The sequence below is a fragment of the Ctenopharyngodon idella genome, chromosome 6, assembly GCF_019924925.1.
Source record: "Ctenopharyngodon idella isolate HZGC_01 chromosome 6, HZGC01, whole genome shotgun sequence".
Classification (NCBI taxonomy): Eukaryota; Metazoa; Chordata; class Actinopteri; order Cypriniformes; family Xenocyprididae; genus Ctenopharyngodon; species Ctenopharyngodon idella.
This window is the reverse complement of record NC_067225.1, coordinates 25,365,190-25,377,279: the sequence shown is the minus strand read 5'-3', so window position 1 is coordinate 25,377,279 and position 12,090 is coordinate 25,365,190. Positions and strand designations below refer to the sequence as shown.

The 12,090-nt window shown below is 36.5% G+C and overlaps 1 protein-coding gene across 2 annotated transcripts in view; it reads right to left on the bottom strand.

Moving 5' to 3' along the window:
• srgap3 (SLIT-ROBO Rho GTPase activating protein 3) overlaps positions 1 to 12,090 on the bottom strand; it is a 91,508-nt gene that overhangs the window by 25,010 nt on the left and 54,408 nt on the right. For both annotated transcript variants that reach the window (XM_051896917.1, XM_051896918.1), the window contains exons 6-10: positions 9,284 to 9,412; positions 6,822 to 7,043; positions 6,298 to 6,399; positions 2,686 to 2,883; positions 2,036 to 2,120 (exon numbers count right to left, since the gene is read on the bottom strand). In XM_051896917.1, coding sequence (XP_051752877.1) covers positions 2,036 to 2,120; positions 2,686 to 2,883; positions 6,298 to 6,399; positions 6,822 to 7,043; positions 9,284 to 9,412 — 736 coding nt within the window. The remainder of the gene's footprint in view (positions 1 to 2,035; positions 2,121 to 2,685; positions 2,884 to 6,297; positions 6,400 to 6,821; positions 7,044 to 9,283; positions 9,413 to 12,090) is intronic.

The window sequence follows — 12,090 nt, the reverse complement described above, 5'->3', positions numbered from 1 at the left end:
GTGCCTTTGCTTTGCCCTCTAAAATCATTCCAAAAACTGAAAAGCTTTTGTCCTGCCAGCTGAGGGGTTAAAAAAAGACTCTGAATCCTTTCCAAACACGTTTCTGGATAGCAGTTAGGGAGGATCTGGTTTACATACAGGACATTCTCAAACAGAGATCGTTTATTCTTCTACATTACTCATTTAAATGATAAGAGTGAGCATTTAAGCCAGGTGGCTGGCACCATGGCAACCCTTGATAACATTAATGGAGAGAATTAGATGTGCCAAGCTAATTGGCTTAATGGATTGAGGATCAATTAGGTGAATAATTTAAAAACATGGGCGGTACCTGCTGCAACCATATGTGATAAACTCATGTATATGCAGCATACGCACTGACACACACACCTTGGCTAGCCTCGAGTGTCTGGTTTTACTCAGACGAAGAGGTGAAGTGTAATTGAGCACACAGTCTGGTGAGGGGAAGAGGGCAGGACTGGTCAGCTATCATATACGTGGATAGCTGGACTCAGCTGGGGCGTCCCACAGCGTGCCGTCATTAGATTATGAGCTGCCGCACAGGCAGCTGCCGAAATTCCCCCCCTGGTGCCACTAGCTGATTGATTGGGCGTAAACTGCCCGTAACCGAAGTGACAAGAGGCCTTATGGGAAATGTGGCCATGAAAGCACGGTCTCTATAATCATCTGATAACAAAAGGGATCAGACTTAAAGGAATATTTAAGGTAATTTTCAGCTACATGAAAATACTTATCCTTCAGTTTGTAAAAACATATAGGAAGCGTGTTTACACTAATACATATACAATGGCTGTCTAGCTTTTTTGTTAAATCACTTAATTGAATTCTTCATATCCAATGCTTGTTTTAATTCTTTAATTCCCATTTTTATTAACAAACTAGGTCTAAATTGATACACTGTGGGATATAGGTGTGGTACATACTGTAAACATGAGGTTGAAAATTACCCACTATTTTGCTTAAACGTGTAGTTTAAAGCTCTATATCCAACAATAGACCTTTATTAACCTTTCAGATATTGGGATATTCGTCTGCCACTAGATTCCACTGTGGCATTGTGATAACATGGTCATACCTTGAAGGCTCAACACAGTGAAGGCTGGGATCACAGTGAAAATCTGGGAATTTTTTTTAAATCAATCATTTCATAATGAGGCACACCTGAAGCCTCGCCACTGTTAAATGTCTCTTTACTTGTGAATGCACACTGGTGTCCTCGCAGGTCCAGGAGGGGAGCAGAGAGAGATCTCCGCACCATGCTGAGAATGGCCTGTCGTTTACACTACACCGGCGTTTTCAAAATTCGAAAACGAAGACTTTTGAAAATGCTGCAGTCTCCATTTTAGTTTGAAAATGCCAGGGTTGCATTTCAGTATAAACGGACCAAAAGGGACACTTTTGAAAACGATGGTGTGGCTGCCCACGTTCACTCTGCGTATCCTTGACGACCGTGTAAACAATAACGGAGACTGAACTTCAATCTTCACTGGCTTTGTTGTCATTTTTAGCAGCCATTGTGCAGTTAAACTAATTTTTTAATACTGCAGCTACGTACATGCGCAAGAGGAAACTGTTTACACTTCTATGCGCATGCCCAGTGTGCATGAACGGTCATGTGACATAGTCGTGTAGTGTAGACGGAGGCTGTTTCTGAAATGCTGTGGAAACGCCAGTGTAGACGAAGTTCGTTTTCATTTTAAAACGCCGTTTTAAAATGAAACCGCACTAGTGTAAACAGGGCCTCAGTTCTACCAGCTTTCAATAAGACAAGTAGATGCAAAATAGAAGAATTTTCAGTAGTGGTCTTAAACTTTTGGATCTCACTTCTGTATGACTTGTCCAATTAGTCGAGAACCATTCATTAGATATAAAATACTTGAGCTCGCTGTGCAGTTACAACTTTCAATTTTGTATCCAACAGTGACCAAAGTTGCAATTAGGTGCCAGAGGCTTAGCTGACGCTCAGCATTTCCAGAAAGCAGAGAGAAACTTATTTAATAAACAGACGACTCACCTTCCCCCAGAGTCTGTTTCAGCAGGTCATGCTTGGCCTGCAGCTTAATGATGAGGTTACTGCCGTTCAGGTACTCCTTGAATTTCTGCGACACAGATGAAGGCATCAGTGAGCTAATGATTTTAATAGGATGTGACTAAAACTGGGGAGTGATGTGTGCTGTGGGCAACAAAGAACAGATTTCGCTGTACTTTGCACGCTGCAAATTCAATCTGTTCCGATAGGAGTATTTAATTTCCGTCTCATCGGTGAGGCATGGGCCTTGTCACGAATGTTTTGCAGATTCATATGTGATGACTGAGTTTGGATAGATAGATAGGACAGGCTGAGTAGACTTTCATATCAGTGTTTGCAGAGACAATTCTGATGAGAACCATGTATTAAAAGATCTACTGATAGTCCAGAGATCTTGAGGACCAGGACTTCATCTTATAAATGGAAGATATCGGGTTTTGCCATCTTATGTCTGAAATAACTAATACTTAGAAATGCCAATCAAATAAAAACTGAATTAATTACATATGTCACAATTAACTTAAATCACAATTAATAGCATATATCATTATATGTCATATAAAAACGGCCTACAAATAAAAACGGTACTGGTGGGCCCAGTGCTTATATGGTCTGAGGAAAAAAAGGCCACTCACAGTGAAGTAAAAGACTTCTGTCTCCTGCTGATTGGCTCGTCTCTTAGCAATGTTTAACTTGCTCATGTAGCTCTCGGAAGCCACGGATTTAATGGACTCTGTGGATCGGCTGTGCTGGAAGGCGTCTGACACATCAAAGTCCTCAACTGTCAGCATGTCTTGTAAGGTCTGCATGGTGGCATCCAGGGTTTTGCGTACCTAATTAAAACATAGCAGGGACTCAGTAAGGTGAAAAAGAGACGAGTATGAACTTTTAGAATATAAGTTACATTAGAGTTGTAAATTGATCAAAAGTGGCAGTAAAGACTGAATGCTGTTCTTTTCATCTTTCTATTCATCATAGAATCCTAAAAAAAAAAAATGCAAAAACATATTAAAACTGTTTTTAACTTTGACAAGAAATGTTTCTTAAGCACCAAATCATCATATTAGAATGATTTCTGAAGTATCATGTGAGATTGAAGACTGGAGTAATGATGCTGAAAACTCAGCTTTGCTGTTACAGGAATAAATTACATTACAAAATATTAAAATAGAAAATAGTTATTTTCAATTTGTACTAATTTCACAATATTACTGTTTTACGGCAATTTTAAGCAAATAAAGCTTTGGTGAGCATAAGGGACTTCTTTCAAAAACATAAAATCTTACTGACCCCAAACCTTTGAACGGTAGTGCATATTTCTGGACACCTGACAGTGACGTAAATATAAAGGAATTAGTTAGTCTTGGAAGCATCAGTTAGAGTAATTTTAAAATTATACCTAAATCAGTAATGCTTCACACCATATGCCATAGTTTTCCAGCAAAAGTCTGTTTATGAATTTATAGCAGTCATGGAGTTAGATATGGAAGACTGTTTCAGTCTACAAGCAAAAAATAAAAAGTTTAAAATAAGAAATAAATCAGAAAACATTGTGAGATGTAGATTCCTTTTCATTTTATTTTTTTCAGATAGAAAGAGGCTTAGTAAGTTTCTAATGAAAAATATTATTATGCTATAAAACATTTTCTGACACATAAAAAATGTTGGTAAAATAGATATTTTTATGTTGTTGTTATAATGCTGGCAGAGCAAGAAAAAAACAAAATAATATAATGGCCTGATCAAGCCATCAGGGCAAAAGAAATCTTTACTTATGGGAACTTTTATAATACTTTAAAATAACATTTTCTGTACCCATTGTGGTTGGAAAAAAATTGCTTATTGTTTGCAATAACAGGTACATGGCACTGTGATATATTCAAACCCACAATATGAGCTTAAGAATATTGAAAGACCCAAAATATGTGTACACTGGTTGAGAAAACAAATCACAGGAAGAAAAAAAAGTGTACAATGAGCTTCAACCTTATTTCTGCAATAGCATCTATGTGTCACTATGATACAGTATAAGCCCACAGTGTGTTGGAGCCTATTTAAATGCTTATGCAGGTAAAACCTTTAAAACCTCAAAACTGAGCAACGGCCCAGACTATGTGCGGGCTCAAATATCGGAACCAAATTTGATCCCTATTTTGAAGATAAACGACAACAGCCAAACCACAAGCAACTTTTGAGCATGTACAGTAGTATATAGCTTGAAAACTTCCTAAACCTCTATACCCTCAAGAGATCCCAATGATTTCTTCAGGACTGGATTCCATTCGACCCCGAGACCAAAGATCACTCCCATCAATGAATGAAATCAAGGATTGTCTAAATGCTGTAGTGACCGGTGTGTAAATTGGCCCCCGGCCCTCACAGATTAATGTGGCACATTTCCCATATGACACAAAATCATCCATTACTAGCTGGTTATAAGACATAAAGTGATAAGGGCAAGATGAAGTCATCAATACACACAGACGGGAGCTATTATAAAGTCCATTAGCACCTGCATACACTTAGTTGGTTGGTAATGCGTCTGAGTTGTATTCGTTCTCCCAAGACAAAGAATTACCCTCACTGAAGACCAAACATGGAGATAACCGTTCCATCCCAAAAGAAACACACCATTAACAGATGAGAATGCTAAAAATACACTCAGTTCCCAGGAAAGATGGACTAAATTGCAATGAGTTTGATTGCTAGGCTGAAGTATTCTCTTGAGTGCTTTAAAAACGGCAGAACAAAATGTATGCGAGTAAAGCCAAGGGCTCTTTGAGTGCTAAAGACTCGTGTGAGAGAGGAAGTTGGGCTTTCTGCAGAGCTGTGACTCACACTAAAGAAGCTGATGAATCTTTCCAGTGAGCAGGTGTAAATAAAACTGAACAGTTTCCATAGCATTTGGATGCAACAGCAGGAGTTAAAGTCAACAGGAAGTAGAGTTCGCAACCTATTTTACTTCTAAAATGTGATGTCAAGTGCTTGAAGTGGCAGAATTGAAAATTATAAGAGGGCTTGATGACATCAGCCCAAAAATTAATAAAGACACATTTTTATGGTGTTGTCAAATCAATTAATCACGATTAATTGCTTCTAACATAAGTTTGTGTTTACATAATACGTGTGTATATATTATTATATTTATATTATATGTGTGTGTCTGTGTGTATATATGTGCATATACACACATATTTATATATGTATAAATATATGTGTGTATACACACACACATTTATTATAAATATAATAATATATATACACACACATATTATGTAATCACAAACTTTTATGTTAGATGTAATTAATCGATTTGACAGCACAAATTTTAAATTTTCGGAATAAAGGTGCGGTTACATTTACTTTTGTTCTTTGAATTTTCACAAGGAAACTATATTTCAACAGGAATCTATGTGATCAGGAATTTCGAGTGTGGGCAATAGATTTCCCCATGCAGATTTTGATAATTTGCCACACTGACTAACAGAAAGCTGTTTGGTCTGAAAGTGACTTCTGTGTGAGCCGTGCTTCATACATCTCTACGCTATTGACAGTAGAGTGTAGACAGAATCTTTAAGGCAGTGAAATTTCACTCATTTGACCACAGCTTAATGTGAACTGATGAATCACAATGATCTAAGATAATAGGGTCAATTAGGATTTTCATGTTTCAATAGTTTCGTCTTATAGGTTCGATGTATGGGACCACTTTGTAGCGTGTTCTGACAAAGAGCAGCACACTTAGACAGGGTCATCTGATTGACACTGTAAATCAGCCAACCAATTTTTTTTGTATGTTTGGAGGTGGGCTGAAAGCTGAAATCATTAATAACTTTAAGAACAAAGTGGAATACACAGTTGTGCTCTAAAAACTCTGAAAACCTCTCAAGATTCAATGCCTTGAACTATAAAAACCCCAAATTAAATTGACTAGATCTTTTACTGAAGCATTCAGTGTAACTGCTTGGCACGGTATCGGTAAGGTTACCGTACCATAACTTTGTTTCCCAGCAGAGTGATAAAGACCTGCACACCCAGACTTTTTGGAAACTGGATAAAGCCAGTCAATCAGATTAGAGCTAGCAATTTTGTAAAACCTTATTGTAGTATGCAATATGCATCACAGTCAGTGAACGGTCTGTAAGTGTGGCATCTGACGCTGAAAGTGAATCATTATTATTGAGAAGTGAATAGCATGATAATGTCCATGATAAAATGTAGAATGTAGTAACTGTGATGATTCTTACCTCTTCGTTTTCAATCTTGAGTGTAGCCAAGCGGGACTGCAGTTGGTGGTAACGCATCAGAAGTTCGGTCTGCACGGGCTGCTGGGCACTCACCTGGCACACCTGAGATGCACAGAAGTTGATATCTGTCATACATTTATGCGTTGACATGTCTTAGATCTTCACTACACATTTAGTTTTTTATTATTCTTAAAGGAACAGCTCAGCGAAAAATGAATATTCTGTCATCACTTACCCTCATGTTGTTCCAAACCCAATAATGACTCAAATTGTATCTATTTTTTATGCAAATCTAATATATAGTTGGCACAATAGTGCACAGGTGATATGGACCACTGTAATGATTGTTTTATGGTATTTTTTAATATTTCTTCATATTGAAATGAAGTGAAGGATAATCTTTAAGAATTCAAAGTCATACAGTTTGGAACCGCATGAGGGTGCGAAAATGATGACAGAATTTTCATTTTCGGGCAAACTGTTCCATTAATAAGATTTTTTTGGGTAAGTTGAAGGCTAGATACCTCATCTCCCATGTGCGGCAGAAACTCAAAGCGCATGGGTGGGCAAAACACCTGATTGTACATGTCCATGATCTTGTGCTTGTCGCTGCGAGGGTCCAGGTTGTCTACTGCATTCTCAATAATGTCCAGACCCTCATGGCGCGATGTCTCCAAGTTATACTCAGCAGACAGATACGTCCTTAATGTGCGCGCCAAGCTAGCATGATATCCGAGATCACAGCACTGTGGAAAGAAGAAGAAAAATCAAAGTTGAGAGATAAAATATCTCACAGCAAGCCTACATGACATTTAGATGAACACCAATCCGATCTTTCTTCCTAAGAAGACAGTATAAATGAAACTTTATTTGTCAAAATGTTTCCATGGTGATGCCTATTTTTATCAGTCTTGAGATGTCACATTTCACTCTGGCAAGATGAACTGTAAGACAGGTAGCATCTCCTGTATCTCAGTGGATGGTATTGTCATTAAAACGACTTGATCTAAATGAGTGAATTTCATCCTGCGGAGAATCGAGATCGTCAGTATCTATAATTAGAAGAACAAGCGCAGTGGGATATCTTAGCTAATTAGTTTAAACATGCAACAAATGTGCAACTAACCTCTTTTAGCAACGTGGAGCAAGTTTAAAATTGCTTGAGGGAAACTTTAAACCTCTGTGAGTCATTGCGATGAGGCAGTTACCGCTCTATTGGACTGCAAATCCATATATTATGCTCAAAAGGGTTTGAGTGCAAACACTACACAGTCATAGCCTTTGGCACACTCTGTTTAGCATTACAAAGCTACAGGAGAGGAGGTGTACATTTGTAAAAATCTAGTAATATCCCCAAGTTTAGATCTGTACTTAGACATTATTGGTCTAATAACAGCAATGGTGCTTATTCACAGTATTTGCAAATAACCATAGATCGTAACCATAAATAGAAGTAAATACAGACATTTCAAAGGTATTTATTGTGTCCATCAGTAATGTTGAAACCGCTATTTGCTCTGAGGCAAACATATTTCAGTCTAAAGCAGAAAACCACTAATTTTCTACTGTGTATTGGGGTTAGCAAGTTTTGCCATGATGAATCTGTTTGAATAAACCTGTTTACCTTCGGTTCACTGTCAGTCTCTCTGAAAACTATTAGGCATGACAGACCTGCCCTACTTCTGACCCTGCACTCTTAAAAATAAATTAAATTAACATATGGTTCTAGATTTGAAACTATCTCTTTAATAGAAGATATGTAAAAGCCCTCCTGGTTTCTTTGAAGCACCAGTACTATGAGTTGTGGTCATTCAAATTTTTCGGATCAGCTAGCAAACCGTAAATTTCTGGTATAAGGTAACTTGGCAAAGTACAAAGTAACCTGGTATCTTAATTCACCACGACAGGCCACAAGTACCACATGAATTTCTATATACCCAGTGGTGGGTGTGAGAGTTTGTGAGTTTTGGTTAGGTGGTTTTTACCAATTAGTGGTTTTAAAGGTAAACCTTTGTCAACAACCTAACTGAGAGGCCTTTACAGAGTTCTTACAACTTCAATCTGTTAACTGTCTTAGAGATTAACACCTGTTTAGAAATAAAACTTAAAAAGTATAGAAAAAGCCTACAGGTTTATTGTCTGATTAACAACATTCCCTAACAAAACAGTTACTACAAAGATATGTATAGAGTATGTGACTGCATTAGTTTGCATATATCTTGGCTTAAATGTTATCTATAATAGCTTATGTTTCCTCTCTGCCTTTTTGCAGTTATCAGAAGTACAAGTGTGTGTGTGGGTTTGTATTTCCTTAAATTGCTTCAGGATATCAGGGCGTACTGATGGACAGCAATGTGACACTCTTTGCATCTCTCAGCAAAAATCACAGAGGTTTGGTTTATCTACAGTATGCGTTCTAATGCTAACATGACAGAGACAGCAGAGACGAGCCAGGAGGGGAAATATTTCAGTAAACTTCACATCAACACTCCAGTCTCAGCATATTTTTGATACCATTGCCACTGCCAGCCTGTTGTTGTATATGCAACAATATTTTGTGAATTAAGTGCAGAAAATAGGTTTATGTGTAATTAAGCTAGTAATTCCATTTTCTTGTTATAGATCTGACAAAAAATCATTCTGGTTTGGCAGAATAATAGTTGTAATCTTCCTTTGTGAAGCTGAATGAAGCTGCAAAACAGATTAGAAGGTTACAGTAATGGTGATTAATAATTCAATAAAAACACAAATACCAGAGGGAGTGAGGAATAAAATCAGTACACAAATCCAATTCAATAAAAATGACATTCTAGCAAATGCAAAGCAAACATTTAGAGAAAAGAAATGAGGCAAACCATATTAACAAGCAGACACTTCACCCACAATGCAAAGAGAAACAGATGGAGCAGAGCCCTCATCAGTTCAACTGTTTAAATCCCAGCTGATACACACACAAACAAACGCATGCCTCATTGTGCATACTCACATCAATCATATCCGAAACATCATGGATGTAATATTTTGCCACGACGGCGTTGGTGGCTGCCAGGTTCAATAAATAGTCGTTGCGGGCTTTTGTGCATTTCAGTTTGTTCTCGGAATACTTGGCTTGCCTCTGGAAGAAGGAAACAAAATGGAGAAGAAATCAGTTAATATAATAAACAGTTGTTTTTACGTAATCAGATTACTTTTTCAAGTAACTAGTAAAGTAATGCATTACTTTTAAATTTACAACAAAATATTTTAGTTACTTATTAAAACAAGTTACGCAAGTTACTTTGTTTTCCTATTTATTGACTGACACCTCTCCTGTCCCCATGTAGAGAGAAATCAGGAGAAATGTGTAGAGGTTTTGTCTGCGCTGTGTAAACATGACGGATACTGTAGTTCTAGACTAAGTGTGAACAGGCATTTTCTCATAATTTCAGTTTTGGTGTGAAAATGCCTTTACATTTGCGGAAAATATAACTTTTGTAACGCAATGTAACATAACGCATTACTTATCATAAAAAGTAACTAAGTAATGCAATTATGTTTTTAGAAAGTAACATAATATTGTAACACATTGCTTTTAAAAGTAACTTTCCCCAATACTGGTTGTTTTCAGCAATAGGGGTGATTGGGGCTTGTTGTGACAAGACCACAATGCAACTTTTTTGGGTTAAGTGTAGCTTCACAAAACAGAGGACTCTTCCCTGAATGAGTGGTTTAACAAAGTCTTACCATGTTTACCCAGGGGCTATAATAAAAATATGATGAATTTTCCATTTTCTATCCTTTTTTTTATTTATTTGTAGGATAGAATTTGCAAAAACATTATTGTGTTTAAAATCAACAGACAAAACCACCTTTGACTTTGAAAAATGTACTTTTACATTCATGTACTGTATATAGCAGACACTTTTATCCAAAGTAACTTACGTTGCATTCAAGGTACACATTTTATCAGTTGTTGCTTTATCTGGTAATCGAATCCATTACTGTTTGCGCTAAATATATATAGCCCTTGTGACAACTTTCATTGAGAAAACTAGCCCCAGTCTCCACTACATCGAAATTATTAGTTAATATTATACTCAAAAAGACACAACAGACCATATCTTTTGGAGTGTACAGATATAACTCACAATAAATAACCTTGAACTTTTTTTTTAAGTGGAAAGTGTACAGTCAAACCAAAATTTATTCAGACACCTTGAACATTTCATTCATTAATACAGTTTATTCACTATAGTTTAAAAAAAAAAAAGGTAAAAAATATGACAACATCTAAACTGTGTCAGAAAAAATGAATCTTAATTATGTCAGATAACACTTAAGCAAAACATGGTCAGGTCAAAGTGTCTGAATAATTTTTGGTTCCAAATTTTTATCAGTTTTACTGGTAGTCGACTGTATGAAGAATTTTTGGGTATAATATGTCACAGTTTACTTTATTTTGCTATCCTCACTTAAATAAACGAACTATAGTGTCCTGCACCCACTAGTAAAAATATATCAAAAACATCAAAAATGTCTGATTTTTTTTTGGTTTGACCAGCCTGCAACTTTTAATAGTATGTAAAAATCACAGAACAACAAATAGGTATAAAAAGTGCACATTCTGAGAGAATGAATAATAATATACAGTGTATATATAATATGACAATTTTCAGTGAATTGGGGTTATTATTGTTAACTAAAACTAAAGCGTAAAAATAATAAAAATATATAGGCATTTAACAATCAAACAAAACATTAGCAAAAACTATAATAGTATATCAATGATACTAAAATAACACTGTGGTGCATTGAAACAGGGCATACAGACCGAGTCTCATCTGCTTATGAGCTCCAGCTGGGTCCTGCTGAATTTTTCATCAAAAAGCTTGAGCACTCAAAGCAGACAGCTGCTCTAGTACCATTAATAACAGCTGACTGCTACATAATTGTATTGACAAAACAAAATCCTTAAACGAAGAACAAACACCAGTGATTAGAACATGTAACTACAAATGCTCGAATACTGATCAAATGAGTTGAGGTTGACGGTGATTAAACAATCACTGTTATGCGAGTATGTTATGAAAGCAAATATGACAGGAGCAATATGAGTGCAAACTGTTATTTAAACTTAAGCAGTCATTTACTACTTACAAGACAACAAAGATCATATAGTTCAAACAAGGCCTTTTAATCATTTTAGCAGGGTTTGTATTATGGTAATCTCTTGTAAGTTTAAATACTACCTGTAATAATGGTGGTGTTTATGTTCCCAGGATATAAACTGAATAAATTATGCAGTGTGTTTTGTTTTGTCATAATTGTTTTGTAATATTCACATTTAAAAAAAAAAAAAATATATATATATATATATATATATATATATATATTATTAGGGCTGCACAATTCTCATCATTATCAACTTTCAATTATTCTAATCTACAACTGGATTTTTTCAGTGCAATTCAAAATGTATTTCCACATGATCAAACTGCACATTAGTAATTGATAGTCCATCAAGGCCGTTTAGGTTTGCAGGTGGGCTTAGATCACGATAGAGTCTGCAAGCCAGCAGAATCAGGTCAGGCTGCAGAGAGAAACACAGAGCATCCATGGCTACCATGGTTATAAATAGTGTGAGCCTGAGTGGCTTTCATGCCAACATCTCTACGCATTGCAGCCTGAAAGGGGAGGAAGGGAGGGAGAGAGAGAGAGAGAGAGAGAGAGAGAGAGAGAGAGAGAACAGCAGAGGGAGAAAGAAAGCGGCACAAAGAGCAAAAGTGAGAGAGAGAGAGCTAGCTGGATAGCTAT